Source organism: Osmerus eperlanus, chromosome 14 (assembly GCF_963692335.1).
Source record: "Osmerus eperlanus chromosome 14, fOsmEpe2.1, whole genome shotgun sequence".
NCBI classification, from domain to species: domain Eukaryota; kingdom Metazoa; phylum Chordata; class Actinopteri; order Osmeriformes; family Osmeridae; genus Osmerus; species Osmerus eperlanus.
In genome coordinates, this window is record NC_085031.1 from 16,275,797 (window position 1) to 16,294,180 (window position 18,384).

Here is an 18,384-nt window from a genome sequence, read left to right on the forward strand (position 1 = left end):
AGGAAACTGAAATCGGAAATCTTCTGTAGAAAATGTGTAGGCCTAAACGTATTTTGAGACAGCGGGCAGCTTTGAATGTAAATTTCAGGACCAATTTATTTACCCCGTGCATCATCTTTTAGGTCTCAATCAACATGAATCTGTTTTAGCCATTTTTAGTTTGTGAGTAGTAAAATAAGTGGGTACAATGGCAAATACAACATGCATCAGACGTTAGGGGAAAAAAAAATAATCTATGAACACAAATAATTTAACTTAAATTCTATAATAATATATTGCAAAAAACAAACAAAAACCAGGCCAAACAGGCTTAACTTGTCTTCATGCATAGAACAAACGTAAGTGAAAGAACCTCAAGGGGAAGATGAGCAACGTTCCTGAAAGGTTTCCACGCACGCACGCACACACACACATAAACATGCATTAAAAATCTGCGGCATCATCACGATTACTTTTCAGAATGGCATTTTTGACCTCACTCGCTTTTTTCTCTCTTTTCACATAGCGACAGAAGTGCACTGTACCACCCCTCCCCCCTCCCTGCAAGCAATTATATTCAGCTACATCTTAAATCGCACCACAGACATAGCCCTTAGTGGACTTTGGCATCTACAAAAAAAATAAGGGCAACGTTGGGGTGTTCTGGGTAATTTAAGAGCTTTGAAAGCTGCGACCCTCCTCTCCTCCTGGCCACTAGGCGGCAGTAGTGAACTCCTCTGCAAAGTCAGCCATGATGTTGTGGACCCAAACATCGGCGTCGACCCGGGATGTGTCTACCAGGTACAGGGTCAGCTTCCTGTCCCAGGGCAGGGGAGCTTCCTGTACGGACTCCACTTGCGCCACCAGGGGACGCTTCTCCACGTGGTTACGGAACACGATGGAGGCTGCCTCGGACCAGGTGTGCTGGTCCACCCCTGGAAAGGGGAGGGAAAGGGGGAGGAGGAGAGAGGGGGAAGGGAGGAAGAAAAGGTAAAGATGGAGGAGAGGAAAGGAGAAAAAAAGGGAGAGAAAGAGGTTTAAAGACATGGAACAGAAACTAACTGCACAGTCCCTACCTGCCTCTTACATTTACATTTAGTCATTTAGCAGACGCTCTTATCCTCAGCGACTTACAGTAAGTACAGGGACATTCTCCCCGAGGCAAGTAGGGTGAAGTGCCTTGCCCAAGGACACAACGTCATTTTGCACAGCCGGGGAATCGCACCAGCAACCTTTGGATTACTAGCCCAATTCCCTAACCGCTCACCCATCTGACTCCCAACTGACTCAACTGCCTCTTCCGTCCCCAACTGCTCCTGCCCTGTCCCCAACTGCCCCTGCCCTGTCCCCAACTGCCCCTGCCCAGTCCCCAACTGCCCCTGCCCAGTCCCCAACTGCCTCTGCCCAGTCTCCAACTGCTCCTGCCCTGTCCCCAACTGCCCCTGCCCAGTCCCCAACTGCCCCTGCCCAGTCCCCAACTGCCTCTGCCCAGTCTCCAACTGCCCCTGCCCAGTCTCCAACTGCCCCTGCCCTGTCCCCAACTGCCCCTGCCCAGTCCCCAACTGCTCCTGCCCTGTCCCCAACTGCCCCTGCCCAGTCCCCAACTGCCCCTGCCCAGTCCCCAACTGCCCCTGCCCAGTCCCCAACTGCCCCTGCCCAGTCCCCAACTGCCCCTGCCCAGTCTCCAACTGCCCCTGCCCAGTCTCCAACTGCCCCTGCCCTGTCCCCAACTGCCCCTGCCCAGTCCCCAACTGCTCCTGCCCTGTCCCCAACTGCCCCTGCCCAGTCCCCAACTGCCCCTGCCCAGTCCCCAACTGCCTCTGCCCAGTCTCCAACTGCCCCTGCCCAGTCTCCAACTGCCCCTGCCCAGTCTCCAACTGCCCCTGCCCAGTCCCCAACTGCCTCTGCCCAGTCCCCAACTGCCCCTGCCCTGTCCCCAACTGCCCCTGCCCAGTCCCCAACTGCCCCTGCCCAGTCCCCAACTGCCCCTGCCCAGTCCCCAACTGCCCCTGCCGTACTCACCCGCCAGTTGTGCCGTTATGGCCTGGAAGGGCAGCTGTCTGAACTCCTCTATGAGTGTCCTCAGCAGGATGCAGCTCACCAGCTCATGCTTGCCGTAGTCCAGCTCGTACACAGACACCAGCCCGTTGGTCAGCATGCCCTTCACCAGCACACGGTGCCAGCTGGAGGCAAGAATGGGAGGATTATTATTGATTGAAATTATTCTTAATAAAAAAATAAATGTTAGAATAACAGGAATGGTGTCATCTCAGGTCTGTATTCGTTTTCAGGAAGATTTTTTAAATCTCCTGTTTCAAAATAAAGAATGTCTTCCAGGACTGCAACTATTTTTGTTTATTTTTTTTAAGGAATAATTTTAACTACAAAATGATATTCCATATTAAAATCAATTATATTACATTTCCAACATATTACGTACCCAGGGACCTTGACAACAGCTGTCGCTTACTTGTTCTCTACTTTGGCGGCGTAGACCTCCCCGACGCACACAGGCACCTCATCACCCTCCAGATTGTTGTAATAGAGGATCATCTCTCCCATCAGCACAACCAGCTTGAACATGTCCTGCCATGACTGCACCACAAAGTAGTCTGGGTGGCAGGCCACAGGTACAAACACATCCATGCTCTCATGTGCCTGGGGCGTAGAGGGTGGAGGGAGGGAGGGGCGAGGGAGAGAGAAATGGGGGAGGGAGAGAGCAGGGGGAGGGAGGGAGAGAGGGAGAAAGGGGGGAGGAAGAGATGGGGGAGGAAGAGAGAGGGATGAAAGAATCGAAAGAGAGAAATGAGGGGGATGATAATTAGATGAACTACTGTTAGAGGGAGGAATGAGTGAGAGCAATAACAATGTATTCATTTAAGACACTTTCCCCCCCCCCAAAGCCACGCAGAGGAGGATTTGAACCTGTGACATCTTGATATGCAGTCGAAAGCTCTAACCAGTGGAGAAGGAGAAGATTCGCAAAAAGAAACCCCTTCTGACACCTTACCTTTGGGAGCTCCATGAGAGGGGGAAGCGGGAGAGTCACCCCCCCAGCCAGGGGCTCCAGAGCGGGGTCGCTCCTCGTAGGCGTGCCCCCTGCTTCACTTTGGGCCTGTGGTGGGGACATTGGCTGGGCCAGGGGGCTGCCAACAGCGGTGCTCAGAGACAGCTGGCCCATCAAGTCTGAGAGGTCGAGGTGAGGGTCGGAGGTCGGCGGGGGGCTGGGGCGAGCGGGGCCCTGACTGGGGGGTTTCCAGAGACCGGCCAGCGCCATCTGGTGGTTCAGGCTGCAGGAGGGGGAGTGTGGGGCAGGCGTGTTGAAGAGCGACATGTGAACCACCCTGTTGGAGTCCACCTTGGAGATCTGGAGGAAGAGGAAAACCAAAATCAAATTGTACAAACTTACCTGCTGACCTTAAGTATAATGCATGTGTGCGTGTTGACATTTTTTACATTTAGTCATTTAGCAGACGCTCTTATCCAGAGCGACCTGCAGTAAGTACAGGGACATTCTCCCTGAGGCAAGTAGGGTGAAGTGCCTTGCCCAAGGACACGTCATTTAGCACGGACGGGAATCGAACCGGCAACCTTCTGATTAATAGCCCGATTCTCTAACCGCTCAGCCATCTGACTTGCTACCGTCATGTTGGTGTTACCGTCATGCTGCAGCTGATGGAGGGCAGGACAGCATTCTTCAGCCACACCACAGCCTCTTGGGTCCAGACGCTCGTTGGCACGTCTGCCAGACAGCACTTGATGGCCTGAGTATAGAGACAACACACACAGGGGGGATGACCAGCAGGTCATGGAGGAGGGGGGGGATGATGTCATACCTGGGGGGGATGACCAGCAGGTCGTGGAGGAGGGGGGGGATGATGTCATACCTGGGGGGGATGACCAGCAGGTCATGGAGGAGGGGGGGGATGATGTCATACCTGGGGGGGGATGATGTCATACCTGGGGGGGGATGACCAGCAGGTCGTGGAGGAGGGGGGGATGATGTCATACCTGGGGGGGAATGACCAGCAGGTCGTGGAGGAGGGGGGGGATGATGTCATACCTGGGGGGGGATGATGTCATACCTGGGGGGGGATGACCAGCAGGTCATGGAGGAGGGGGGGGATGATGTCATACCTGGGGGGGATGACCAGCAGGTCGTGGAGGAGGGGGGGATGATGTCATACCTGGGGGGGATGACCAGCAGGTCGTGGAGGAGGGGGGGATGATGTCATACCTGGGGGGGGATGACCAGCAGGTCGTGGAGGAGGGGGGGGATGATGTCATACCTGGGGGGGGATGATGTCATACCTGGGGGGGGATGACCAGCAGGTCGTAAAGGAGGGGGGGATGATGTCATACCTGGGGGGGGATGACCAGCAGGTCGTGGAGGAGGGGGGGAATGATGTCATACCTGGGGGGGATGACCAGCAGGTCGTGGAGGAGGGGGGGATGATGTCATACCTGGGGGGGGGATGATGTCATACCTGGGGGGGATGACCAGCAGGTCGTAAATGAGGGGGGGATGATGTCATACCTGGGGGGGGATGATGTCATACCTGGGGGGGATGACCAGCAGGTCGTAAAGGAGGGGGGGATGATGTCATACCTGGGGGGGATGACCAGCAGGTCGTGGAGGAGGGGGGGATGATGTCATACCTGGGGGGGATGACCAGCAGGTCGTGGAGGAGGGGGGGATGATGTCATACCTGGGGGGGATGACCAGCAGGTCATGGAGGAGGGGGGGGGATGATGTCATACCTGGGGGGGGATGATGTCATACCTGGGGGGGATGACCAGCAGGTCGTGGAGGAGGGGGGGATGATGTCATACCTGGGGGGGGATGACCAGCAGGTCGTGGAGGAGGGGGGGATGATGTCATACCTGGGGGGGGATGACCAGCAGGTCGTGGAGGAGGGGGGGAGGGATCTCTCTAAGCTCTGTGATCTCCACGGAGGCCGGAACTCCAAGGTCAATAAACAGGATGTCCATCACTTTGCTGCCGTGCAGCATGGTGATCTGAGACGGAAAGGTTACAATAAATGAAATTGTTATTGTTCACCTTCAAATACAGACCATTTCTTGACTGACCACAGAAAGTGTAAACTATGCACTTTGGAACAACTTATGTACTTTCTATATGCACTTTTGCTGTATCGCTTTGGATAAAAGCATCTGCTAATGAATAAAATATCTGATCAAATAAAAAAAAAGATCAAAATCTAAAATCCAATAAAAAGTCCATATTTAAATTGCATTCATTCAACAGATGCTTTGATCCAAAGCGCCGTGCTTTGTAGTGCACTGCAGGTTCAGCAGCAGATCAAGGGCTCTGATGACACGCAGCCTGTCTCACCTCCGCACGGGACCAGTTCCCTTGGTAACGAGCCAGACACACCTTCCCACTAAACGGCCGCGACACCAGGCACTCTGATGTCACCTAACACACACACAAGATACCCTCTTCAGTCAACATCTTCCCAAAGGCTTGGAGTATAGCGTAGAACCCCGCATGACGCCACCTGCCCAGGACCGATGCCCCGGCCCCGTTACCTGGGTGACGAAGAAGGCCTCTATCTTCTCCAGCAGCTCCTGGAGCTTGCGGCGCCCCCTGGAGGGCACCTGGCAGAACACGGTCCCATCGGTGTACACGTTGGTCACCAGCACATCCTCGAACGTTGTGGACTCCTGGTGATCAGGCACAGTACAGACAGGTCAGATCACCCTCCTGCTCCTCACTATATTTTTATTGGTTTCAACTTATGTTACACACATAGATAAAACACATTTAATAAAAAAATATAACTTTAAAAATAAAATATTAAACACATAGGGAGGGAAAAGATCCTCCAAATCCTTAAAAAAAAAAAAAACATTTTATGTATATCTTCCCCCCCCCCCCCCGAGATTGTGTGTGACCTCTGACCTGCAGCGTGCTGCTCATGGAGGTGTCGTGCAGCGCGTGCAGGCAGCAGGCGTTGATGTTGAGGTCCTGGTCCAGAGAGGTGTTGTACAGCACCACCAGGGGGAGCTCTTGCTCCGGGCGCTCCAGCACCTCCAGCAGCAGGATCTTCTCCAGAGTCAGGCTCTCCAGGGTCCTCACCACCACGGGAGACACGCCGAACGCTTCCACGCCTGACACACACACACACACACACACGGAGCATGTGAGGTTTGGGTGTGTGTACCAGCCAGTTTGCGGTGTGTTATGGTGAGGTGGTGGTGTGTGTGTGTGTGTGTGAGGATGAAGAGGTGTGTGTGTGTGTGTGTATGAGGATGAAGAGGTGTGTGTGTGTGTGTGTGTGTGTGAGGATGAAGAGGTGTGTGTGTGTGTGTGTGAGGATGAAGAGGTGTGTGTGTGTGTGTGAGGATGAAGAGGTGTGTGTGTGTGTGTGAGGATGAAGAGATGTGTGTGTGTGTGTGAGGATGAAGAGGTGTGTGTGTGTGTGTGAGGATGAAGAGGTGTGTGTGTGTGTGAGGATGAAGAGGTGTGTGTGTGTGTGTGTGTGAGGATGAAGAGGTGTGTGTGTGTGTGTGTGTGTGAGGATGAAGAGGTGTGTGTGTGTGTGTGTGTGAGGATGAAGAGGTGTGTGTGTGTGTGTGTGTGAGGATGAAGAGGTGTGTGTGTGTGTGTGTGTGTGTGAGGATGAAGAGGTGTGTGTGTGTGTGTGTGAGGATGAAGAGGTGTGTGTGTGTGTGTGTGTATGAGGATGAAGAGGTGTGTGTGTGTGTGTGTATGAGGATGAAGAGGTGTGTGTGTGTGTGAGGATGAAGAGGTGTGTGTGTGTGTGAGGATGAAGAGGTGTGTGTGTGTGTGAGGATGAAGAGGTGTGTGTGTGTGTGTGAGGATGAAGAGGTGTGTGTGTGTGTGTGTGTGTGTGTGAGGATGAAGAGGTGTGTGTGTGTGTGTGTGTGTGTGTGAGGATGAAGAGGTGTGTGTGTGTGTGTGTGTGAGGATGAAGAGGTGTGTGTGTGTGTGTGTGTGTGTGTGAGGATGAAGAGGTGTGTGTGTGTGTGTGTGTGAGGATGAAGAGGTGTGTGTGTGTGTGTGTGAGGATGAAGAGGTGTGTGTGTGTGTGTGTGAGGATGAAGAGGTGTGTGTGTGTGTGTGTGAGGATGAAGAGGTGTGTGTGTGTGTGTGAGGATGAAGAGGTGTGTGTGTGTGTGTGTGAGGATGAAGAGGTGTGTGTGTGTGTGTGTGTGTGTGAGGATGAAGAGGTGTGTGTGTGTGTGTGAGGATGAAGAGGTGTGTGTGTGTGTGTGAGGATGAAGAGGTGTGTGTGTGTGTGTGTACCAGCCAGTCTGCAGTTGGTGGCCTGGAGGGGCAGCTTGAGGAAGTCCTGCTGCAGCTCCATCAGCTGGGTCCTAAGGATCACCTCAGAGAAACCATGATCCACATAGTACACCTGGAGAGAGGGGAGAGAGACACCATGATCCACATAGTACACCTGGAGAGAGGGGAGAGAGACACCATGATCCACATAGTACACCTGGAGAGAGGGGAGGGAGACACCATGATCCACATAGTACACCTGGAGAGAGGGGAGGGAGACACCATGATCCACATAGTACACCTGGAGAGAGGGGAGGGAGACACCATGATCCACATAGTACACCTGGAGAGAGGGGAGGGAGACACCATGATCCACATAGTACACCTGGAGAGAGGGGAGGGAGACACCATGATCCACATAGTACACCTGGAGAGAGGGGAGGGAGACACAGAGAGGAAAGAGACACAGCGAGAGACGGAAAGTTACAGAAATACAGAGAGAGAGGCATAGAGGGAGAGGTGGAGGAAGAGATCTGATGCGAGCAGATGCAAGCTCAGTGTTCTGGACCAACATCAGGAAGGTCCACCTCTCCCAACGACCTCACCTTGACCTCATCCTTCTCCACCATGACCTCTGTGACCTGGACTCGGACCACCTCGTCCTCGTCTTCAACCCAGACGGTGGCCAGCTGGCCGGTAACGGGGGCCGGTACCGGGAGCTGGTTGCTGGCCTGTCTGTAGAACAGCTTCATGGCATCCTCCATGTCTTCCAGGGCCTGAGAGTAGCTCTCTCCTACATACCTGAAGAGACAGAAGGAGGGAGAGTTTTAAGGCCAGTTGAAGGCCCAACAAAATCACCAGTCAGCAGTTGTTGGTTTGTGTTTGTTTGGTGTAATATGACTGTTGGCATTTGACAGAGCAGTGTGAATGACAGTTGACAGTTATCTTTCTAAAACATTCTAAACCCAACAGTAGAATGTTTGGTGTCGGTTGGACATTGTTCAGGCTGTGGGAACAGGCCTTTACTGTTCTAGGGAGACAGAACACGTGTGTGTCTGCGTGTGCGTGTCACCTGAGCGTGACAGCGCTGGCGTCGCCGGTGTCCATCACCAGGACGGAGGGGAACAGCTCCCTGGGGGGCTCCAGGGGAGGCACCAGGGAGGGGCACACCGGAAGCCCGGACGGGGGGGGAGGGGACTTGGTGGTGGGCTGCATGCGGGGGCCGTACAGGATGGCCTGGGGAGGTTAGGCAGAGAGAGAGAGGGGGAGGAGAGAAGGGTACCATCGTATTACATTCTTATCTTTCTCCAGTGGCCTGCCTTGTTTTACTAGGGTTCCCCAATGACCTACCTTGTTCTAGTAGGGTTCTAGCTTGTTCTAGTAGGGTTCCCCAGTGTATTAGTTTGTCCTAGTATGGTTCTAATCTTGCTCTAACTTGATCCCCAGTATCATAACTTGTTCTTATTAGGTTCTGCCTTGTTCTAGCAGAGTTTTACAGTGTTCTACCTTGTTCTCGTAGGGTTCTACCTTGTTCTCGTAGGGTTCTACCTTGTTCTTGTTGTTGGGCATGGGGAACTCGACAGTGCAGATGTCCAGCAGGACCGAGAGGTTGTTCAGGACGCCTTCTGGGAAGGGCGTCTTGTAGGTCTCCAGGAACAGCGAGGAAAGAGCGTGGGCCCATAGGCCGTGGGGGTACTTAGACAGCAGCTCCTTCAGCTTGGAGCGCACATCCGCCGGCACGGACAACGCAGGGGGGAGCGGGCGGGAGGACAGGGGAGAGAGGGTCCGTAGGGGGGAGGGGGTGGTGGGGGAGGAGAGGGAAGAGTTACGCAGGGAGGAGGGGGTGGTGGTGGGGGAGGAGCAGGAGGTGTTACGCAGGGAGGAGGGGGTGGTGGTGGGGGAGGAGCAGGAGGTGTTACGCAGGGAGGAGGGGGTGGTGGTGGGGGAGGAGCAGGAGGTGTTACGCAGGGAGGAGGGGGTGGTGGTGGGGGAGGAGCAGGAGGTGTTACGCAGGGAGGAGGGGGTGGTGGTGGGGGAGGAGCAGGAGGTGTTACGCAGGGAGGAGGGGGTGGTGGTGGGGGAGGAGCAGGAGGTGTTACGCAGGGAGGAGGGGGTGGTGGTGGGGGAGGAGGACAGGGAAGAGTTGCGTAGGGAGGAGGGGGTGGAGAGGGAGGTGTTACGTAGAGAGGAGGGGGTGGTGGTGGGGGAGGAGAGGGGCTGGGCAAGAGGGGGGGACCCAACAGCCTTGATGTGGAGTGGGGGGGCTGGTCTGGCTGGGGAGGGGGCCACTATGGGTCTGGAGGGGGTGGGGGAGGCGAGGTCTGGGCTGCCATGTTTGGCTGTGAACGTGTAGCGGGGGTTGAAGGTCGGAATGAAGGTGATCTTGGCTGCAGCCGCTTTAGAGAAGTTAAAGCCAGGGTTGAATGGGGTGGAGGAGGAGGTAGAGGTGGAGGGTTTGGGCTTGGGGGTCGGGGGATAGACCAGTCGGTCCGCTCGGTTGGTGCTGCATGGCTTCTCCACCTGCAGGGACACCAAGAGAGGAGCAGGTCAGGGCGCTCAGGTGAGCCGTGAGTAACTGTGCGAATGAATGAGAGTGAATGTGTGCGTGCTACGCACCAAGCATACACTGGTCCATTTCTCCATGTCTATGAGGGCCTGTCCAGGCAGGTCCTGACAGAACATGTCTCTGTAGACCGAGGGCAGCTTGGACAGCCACAGACCGCTGCTGTACTTGGCCAGCAGCTGCTTCAGTCTGCCCTGAACCTGGGAGAGGTTGTACACACATCCCAGGGAGGGGCCCTGTCTGGAGGGAGGGATGGAGGAGGAAGGGGGGGTGGGCTTGGTGGAGGGAGCAGGCAGAGCTGGGGCAGACAGGGACAAAATGATTTTTTAACAGGATTCTGAAATGACTGCCAGTGGCCACTAGATGGAGACAAATGCCTATGCATCCTTTTTAAATCTGGCTGTGGGTTTGACACCAAAACAAAAAAACAAAATAGACGGAGTTGACCAAAAAATGTCTAGCTTGGGAAAAGCAGAGGACAAAAAACAAGTGTATGAGGTCAAAAGATGATGTTTCTCACCAGCATGATTCAGTATGTTGACAGTTAGCACAGGACCATTAACCTTGTGTTGTCTGGGAGCATAAATCACTCTCCTGGAAAGATTGGACACATACATGAAGACAGTTTAAAGCAGTTTTTCCTCAAATGTGGGGAAAATATGAGAGTAAATCATTAAAATATGGGTATAACTGCCTATTTATACAACACCAAAAAAGTGAGTGTTTTTATATGAAAACATGTTGATCTCTTAGGAATATCCTTCACAATGTGTGTGCCCTCCAGCCCCCCCTCTCACCTTTCATACGGCGTGGCCGCTTTCATCTGCACCGAGGCGGGGGCAGGGGTGGAGGCGTGGGCGGAGGGGGCCCTGTGCTGCAGAGGGGTGTTGGAGGTGAACCGGTTATCGTTCAGCCTGTAGTCCCCTCCGATGCTGCACCCTCCGTAGCCCCGGGGCCGAGTCTGCCTTGCCATGCCCCACCCAGGGTGACCCCGCTGGGCAGGCTGACGCAGGCGGGACTTGTCTGGATGGAGGAGAGGAGCCGGGGCGAGTCTTAGTATCCTCCTCGTTTCTCATTGAGCGCACCCAATCTATTTCTGGTGAGGCTTTTCCATCAAGCGCACCTTATCTGCGCCCACATTTAACAAGTTTTGGATCTCTTCACGTACCGCTGAACATGAACTGCGAGGAGAGATTGGACCTCATTCTGCAGTTCACCATCTGAGACCTTCCACACTTTTTGGAGCTTTTCTGCCTAGCAACAAGCTGGGCGATGTGGGCAGTTTCTTCACAAACCCCCGCAAAGCACATGACCTATAGGAAAGTTGGGAATGGAGATGGGAGGTAGGTAGGCGAACAGCATTACTTCATATTACCCATCCAACCTCTGTCTTGGTGGTGGAGCCAATAGCCCTAGTACAGAGCTACAGAGCTACATGTAGGTTTTCACACCCGATTCTCATATTTAGCTGGTTGATCAGGAAACTAGTATTGAATCTGGGCAAGTAAGTGTGGTTGGAGAAAAAAACCATAGGCTAGGAAGCTCTCCAGAACAGTGTTTTAGACCCCTGATCTAGAATAATGTGAGTAATTATCTTAGAACGTGAAGGGACAGAAGCAATATACTGTGCCAATCCTAGCAACCATTCTCATTAAAAAGTCTGAACTAGATGGAGAAAGTCCAACATCTCTTTCACTGAAAACTTAATGGTCAGTTACTAAAAATGATGTTGTTACATTGAGTAAGCGCTTGTAAATCACGATTGGTCAAGACTTGACAAGGCTTTAGAGCGATCACTGACCTCCCCCATTCGGTTCTCCAACCGCGCCACCGAGGGCATGGTTCGAAGGTAGGCCTCCAGGGACGGGTATCCCCTCTGCCTGTGCTGGATGAACTCGCCCGTTAATGACTTGAAGTCTGACTGTAGCCGCGTGATGGACACGCCGTTTTTATTGGACTGCAGAACTGCCCGTAACATTTTCTGGGTCATGTCTTCCGACATCCTGATGCCTGAACGAACAAACAGCGCAGACACGTCGGTTTCAAAGAGAACCGTTCTCCCGCATCCCACGTGCCAATTCGTTCATTCGTAAGATATGCTAGCTAACTTTCTCGGCCCTACCTTAAAAATACACTACGTTGAGTAACCAACCACAATGGACAACATTTGAATTTAGTTGCCCTCTAACTTAACTACTAACATAACAAGTTATTGGTAGCGATCCAACTATGAATCACTTGTGTTAAAGGGCACGGCTAACTTAGCTAGACTACAGTAGCTAGCTAGCTAACAAACAAACAAGAAGTAGGCCTACGGCTCTAGTTCACAGAATGGCTCGTTAATTTTATACAAATAAATATTGCTAATAGTAACTATTTCTCATATGTGCAATCGGAAAACAATACTTATACAGAGAGTTACACTGTATAGCAAAGAGGCCGTTAAAATATTTACCTTAATTTTATTTTGATTCCAATCGAATGGGCGTCAAATTCTTTTCAATCAGTCTAGGGCGGTCACGACACGACTCATGTTCAACTGATTTGACGTCGCAGCCACGCGCCTTAATTTGAGGTCATAGGGTGAAGCGTTGAAATTATCTGCTCAGATTTTTCATATGAAGTGGAAACGCCCGCAACCATTCCATGAACAAAACATGTGAGAAGCCATCAGACCATGACATTAATCTTGAATACAACAAATGACAGAATTGTTTTATTTTGTCATTATTTATTTTTTATGAAACTTAATCTGAATGAAAGAGACTAAATGAAGTCGCACCTTGGTCTAAATGTCATGGTTTGTTTTATAATCTGATTTCTGTGTATTGTCTACACAGCTATAAAAAAAAACATTAAAATAAATACTTTAATTTGCATTGAAATTCTTGCAAATTGAATTTGAATTCATGCAATTTCTGTGGACCAACCGACCGGCCGACAGAGCGTGCTATAGAGCTGTCAGACAAAATCTTTGCTTGGTGAGTTTATTTCATAAACTGGTTGACAGCAACTGACTGGATAAAATAGAGAACAGAGTAAACATTATTGTGTAAACACGTATAATCGCAAAGACTGGTTTGGTGTGTGCTTTTGGAGTTACTGAATTCGTTTAGCCTATTTAAATAGACACCAGATGTACTGCAACTTAATTTACACTACAGCTCAGACAATGTACTGTATCAGAGACTCAAAATCTTATAAATCAAACATTGCAAATTGCAAGCAGTGTAACTTTGGGATTTGCAATATTTCTCCCATCCATTTTGTTTGAATGCAGAAGAGAAGGAAACTTTAGGCATATACAGTAAAACGAATGGAACTGTTGCCTGCCAACCCGTCACACATCTTTGCAAGATGTCTTAGACCCACATAAACGAAAAGCCTTCTAATAAAACCTTAACCTGAATAAAACCTTCACGAGGCAGTAGACTAATCGCATTCGAGCTCCTGTCCTTTTCTATAGGCAAATTCACACCTGCGAGTTGGCTCTCTCATTGGCTGAAACCACAGTCAGATTCCAACGCAAAATTATCTGATTGTAAATCTGGGAGGGGAGCACAAGAAACAGAGCAACAAGTGCAAGGTTTAACAGAGGTTTGGATTCTGACTTATGCGAAAGGATTTTACGAAATATTACTTCTTTGAAAGAGTGGATTTTATTTTTGTGCAGATAAATTTTTTTCTCAATTGGCTGCAACTTCCTCGATATTTGATACTCACATAACCTAAATAGGATAAAACAAATAACGGTAAGAGGGCTCCATAACGAATTATTTCATAAAAGTGTTTTTCGATAGGTATTTCGATAAAACTCTGATTAAAAACTTAGCCTAGCCTAATGCTATTTTAACGAAAAGTTTAATGCATTATTTTCAGTTAGCCTACTCATGTGAAATCCTAATTGAGACTGACAAAGACAACTTGAACAGCTGAAAAAGTTGAAAAGCCTTAAATGCAATTGTTGGACCTTAATGTTAACCTTAGCCTATATTGTCTAACTTTAACCTACTTATAGGCTAATTGGACATTATTTATAACCTATATATGTAGATTGTTCCATGCAAAATGTAGATAGCCATTGTTGTTTGGTTTGTAAATATAATATATTTTATAAAAGACCGTTCTATTTTTTAGATCATGCCACGGTCCTTTTTGGTGAAAAACAAGAGGTGCGCTTCTTATAATGTGCACCGCTCCTATAACGACGCACCGGTGGAAACTTCACATTCTGAAAGTAAGATTGTTAAAACTTCAAGACCTGCTACACCTCTAGTAGCGTATCTAGTAGTATACAACGGAGTGGTGACTTTTAGATATTTTTGCATTTGTTAATTATTGATGATCATATTATTATTGACATTTGAAGCAAATTAAAATAAATTAGTTCGCCTGGTTTTTAACCTGGTGTCGGTGTCAGGGATTCTCATAATATAAGATCATCTTAGATGTTAAGATGATCGCATTGAAGTTTGCAACACTAGTTTATTCAGTTTGTGAACTTAAAACCAAGCATTTATGAGGAACCTTTACTATCCCCTGGTCATGAAAGGAGTGTAACATTGATTGACACTGCACAAACGAACTTTCCTCAAGCACCATCCAAACATCAAATGTAGGCCTAATCAATTACATGTTCCAATCCGGTTTCTTCTTGTGAATATCCAGAGGTCCCGTCAGAACCACAGAGCCCAGACCCTCCGGAGAGGCCTGAGGTGAGGGCCCAGTCTCCGCCAGACTCCTACACGTACATTAAACACGAAGAGGAGCTGGGGTTCCCGAGCCTGATTCACCCAGAACCAACCAGACCTCCTGTCACCCCCACACAGCCATTCTACATTTCTGGTGAGATACTTACGGTAGATAGAACGCAGCACATTATAAATGGAATTATGTGGAATCTAGTCAAATAAACGAAATACCGCAATTGCCTTTGACAGATGTGACATTGCTAAATGATGGGCGGATAAAACATCTTTGCTAATGTCTCTCCTCCCGGTGTGCCCTCAGAGCCCCATGTGGCAGACTTCCCTTCCTACTACAAGCCCACGTACGCCTGGGAGCCTACACCCTACAACCTCCGCCAGATGACCTTCACCCCCACCCTCCTGCAGCACTCCAGCTCCCTGTACGGGGCTCGAGTCAGCCACAGCCCAGAGCCCCGGCGGCAGACAGACTGCAGCACCCACTACTCCCCCACCTCCAACACCTACCACTGCATCACCTGTGACAAGGTATGCTGGGATACACCTGTGTTACCCAAGTTATATGTCTGCAGATTGAGCGTAATCGGATTTCACTGGAATCGAAAAACAGGTATAGAGCCGAGCATGTGAAATCACTGGATTTACATGAAGAGGAAGTGAAAAAAAAAAATAGAATCCATTTTTGTTTTTTGTTTTTTTGGGGGGCGGAGACAGGCAGGCGGCTTTATCAGGTTACGGATGAGTGATTAGGGGATGTCCCTGTGCTCTCCCGCAGGTGTTCTCTACCCCCCATGGCCTGGAGGTGCATGTGAGGCGTTCTCACAGTGGGATGAGACCGTTTGGGTGCAACATCTGCAGAAAGACCTTTGGCCACGCTGTCAGCCTAGAACAGCACATGAATGTCCATTCACAGGTACAAACACAACGCCTTGAACCAAGGGGCAAAGGTTTCATTATACCAAAACTATTATTACTATTAAGCTCTCCCTATTAAATTATCCCTACTATATGAAAACAGCAAATCTGTCCCCTCACTTTTTATGAAGGAAATTATATTTAACAACCGCATCCTCAGTTGTTGGAAAAAGCTGCCCCACCCATATTTAAAAACAAACTTATGGCCCTGCACCGAACCTGCAATATCTAGGGGCGTTGTTAATCCAAGCTGTTTTTATTTAGCTAGATGTGCAGAGTACACACTGTTACAAGTGCTTACACATTTTGGCACTAGCTGGGAATAAGGTTCCATGTCTTTATATTTATTTCACGTAGGAAAGGAGTTTTGAGTGCAAGATGTGTGGGAAGACATTCAAACGCTCGTCCACCCTCTCCACGCATCTACTCATCCACTCTGACACCCGCCCCTACCCCTGTCAGTACTGCGGCAAGAGGTTCCACCAGAAGTCAGACATGAAGAAACACACCTACATTCACACAGGTGAGGGATAGAGGAGCGCATCCGAAGAAGGTTCATCAAATCACATTTTATTTGTATAGCCCTTTTTACACGCATTATCACAGAGGGCTTCACACACGCCCATAGAACTGCACCTAAACCAGTATAAACCCTCAAGGAAGACAACTTATACTATTAACTTTTGGGAAGATACTCCCAGGATAACTCATAGAGAATTTTATTTTTTAAAACCTTTGGAGGGGGATCAATTCAGTGAGGGATCCCCACCTCCAGAGACTTCCTAAATGTTTCTCTTTGAGTTTGTTTTGGGATTTCCAGTGAAAGAACGCTGGCATGCCAAATCATGGTGTGCTAATAAACATAAATGTGTTTATGCCATGTCTTTGGTTGGTTCATCTCTATGTATTCCTTGTTATGCTCTCCAAGTGTTGTGAAGAGCCATTCTTTCTAAGAGCAATATAACTGCTGATAAATCAAAAAAAAAAATGTTTAAACAAATGTTTAAATAATTTGCATATCTGGTTTTCCTGCTTTGCCGAGTCCTCTGTGAAAGGAACTCTATGCAAGAACTGCACTGCTAGAATGACACTTCATAAATGCTCGACAAATCTGAACAATGGCATGATTCTTCCCTCATAATTTACAACACTGATATGGCGTACCTCCAGTTATCAGTAAGATGAGAAATGTAAACTACGGCTTGCAATGTAACAGGAGTCTAAAATGACTTTCTAGTTTGGGTGATTGATTCCATGGTGTAAGACAAGTTGTCTCTGTTCATCCGCAGGCGAAAAGCCCCACAAATGCCAGGTATGTGGCAAAGCCTTCAGTCAGAGCTCCAACCTCATCACACACAGCCGGAAGCACACAGGATTCAAGCCGTTTGGCTGTGAGATCTGCGCCAAGGGTTTCCAGCGCAAGGTGGACCTGCGCAGGCACCACGAGAGCCAGCACGGACTGAAGTGAAGAGGCCGGTGTCCGAGGATACAGGGGTGTAGGTTTGTTTTCAACTGTGGATGGGACAGCTATTTTTAACTGAGGATCAGACCATTAAATCTAATTGTTTTGATCAAATATCAGGGGGGCTAGATTTGTCCTTTTCAAACCTACGCCCCTGGAAGGATGAAATCTATGAAGTTAAAAGAGACATGGCGGAAACCCATAGTGACAGTGTTCTGTCCATTCAGAAGGCAAACACATATCATGAAGCTACTCTATAACGAATGTATAAGCATTTGCTCTTTGACCTTAACCCTCGTGCTGCCTTCGGGTCACATGACCCAAAGGTTCATAACGAACCATCGTTGTGTTTACCCAATTTTACCCAATACAAAAACAAATAAAAATAATTTTCTTTTAACCTTTGCAATGTGGGGGGTCTGAGACAGCCCAACGGTTAAAAGAAAATGCTTCACTTTGTCTTTGTATGCGGTAAATCTGTCGCAATACGACGGTGGGTCACAATGACTGATGGGTCAGAATGACCCGAAGATAACACAAGGGTTAAACATTAAAGAACAGAAGAAAGTTGTAAACCAACATAATTCTACAACCATTTGCATTGGTTGTAGGAATGATTACTTCAGGTTCTTGTGAAGTCTTGAATGTGCCTTTATGAAAGACAAAGAACACATGGATTTGTTACATAATTTATTGAAGAAGTTAAAACTTGTGTATGTAGTTGGGAGTAAAAAATAAAAGAGTGAGATTTTCTTATGAATGGTAATTTCATATTCCTCTCTTCACAATATTAACTATACCTTTATGGAAAAAGCAGAAAGTCAAGTGAAAATAGTCACAAGGTCAAACTGAAGCACAGCATTTGCTTAGTTAGATGAGATGACACAGTAAACATACTGTTTCTGTCTCTTTATTTGTGCTTCCTGTATGCTTGTTGACTTCCTGCCCAAGCAGGATATAAGGCTCTGACTGGATCTTTTTCAACGTTTTGTAGCCTCAGGCAGTTATCTCTGATATGACAAGACAGAGGCAGACTTCATTCAAATCTATACCTGGAACGCTGTCATGCAAATGCTAGGGCCTGTCAGTTTTTCAAACACCAAACTGGACTAGCAGTCGTGTGCAGACAATGTGTGGCCTCCTGGTCAAGGTATTTCTACATTGGGTGATATTCTAAACAGTACAATACATACAAGGATTTACTGTATCAGCAACAACGTACTGGACAAGAGGATGGAGTGCTTAAACATCTTGTCCTAACACCACCACGCCCGTCCATTCGGCCGGATTTACTTTGACAAACACATCGCACGTCTCACGAAAGCTCACCTCCTTCCTCAAACACCACAGTTAGGCCATTGAAGCTACTCCAGGCAAATCACATCATTACTTAGTTTAATCTGTCACATAGGGTACTGGTCTGTCGCAAACAGGATTTCGTAAGCCGAGGGAATGAAGGCCTTTTCATTTACCACTCGTCACTCGT

General features: G+C 49.1%; 2 protein-coding genes across 3 annotated transcripts; one reads left to right on the forward strand and one right to left on the reverse strand.

The window, feature by feature from the left end:
- Positions 1-385: 385 nt before the first annotated feature.
- Positions 386-12,397, reverse strand: tdrd7a (tudor domain containing 7 a). Its single transcript, XM_062478240.1, has 19 exons — positions 12,271-12,397; positions 11,617-11,825; positions 10,984-11,128; positions 10,613-10,886; positions 10,336-10,409; positions 9,869-10,113; positions 8,801-9,772; positions 8,325-8,488; positions 7,858-8,053; positions 7,274-7,385; positions 5,906-6,114; positions 5,533-5,667; positions 5,336-5,419; positions 4,864-4,998; positions 3,639-3,743; positions 2,990-3,346; positions 2,450-2,637; positions 2,002-2,162; positions 386-914 (listed from the first exon to the last, which is right to left on the reverse strand). Exons 2-19 carry the CDS (start codon positions 11,815-11,817, stop codon positions 694-696), a joined length of 3,978 nt encoding a protein of 1,325 aa, XP_062334224.1. The 5' UTR covers positions 11,818-11,825; positions 12,271-12,397; the 3' UTR covers positions 386-693.
- gfi1b (growth factor independent 1B transcription repressor) lies at positions 10,975-17,425 on the forward strand. 2 transcript variants are annotated; one of them, XM_062478907.1, is made up of 7 exons: positions 10,975-11,158; positions 13,953-14,052; positions 14,484-14,660; positions 14,826-15,049; positions 15,297-15,434; positions 15,794-15,959; positions 16,726-17,425. In XM_062478907.1, the coding sequence occupies exons 2-7, from the start codon at positions 13,956-13,958 to the stop codon at positions 16,902-16,904; spliced, it is 981 nt and encodes a 326-aa protein (XP_062334891.1). In that variant the 5' UTR covers positions 10,975-11,158; positions 13,953-13,955; the 3' UTR covers positions 16,905-17,425. The 2 variants fall into 2 exon arrangements, with proteins under 2 accessions (XP_062334891.1, XP_062334890.1); XM_062478906.1 differs by lacking the exon at positions 10,975-11,158 and adding an exon at positions 13,245-13,567 and having other exon boundaries at positions 16,726-17,424.
- Positions 17,426-18,384: the final 959 nt, after the last annotated feature.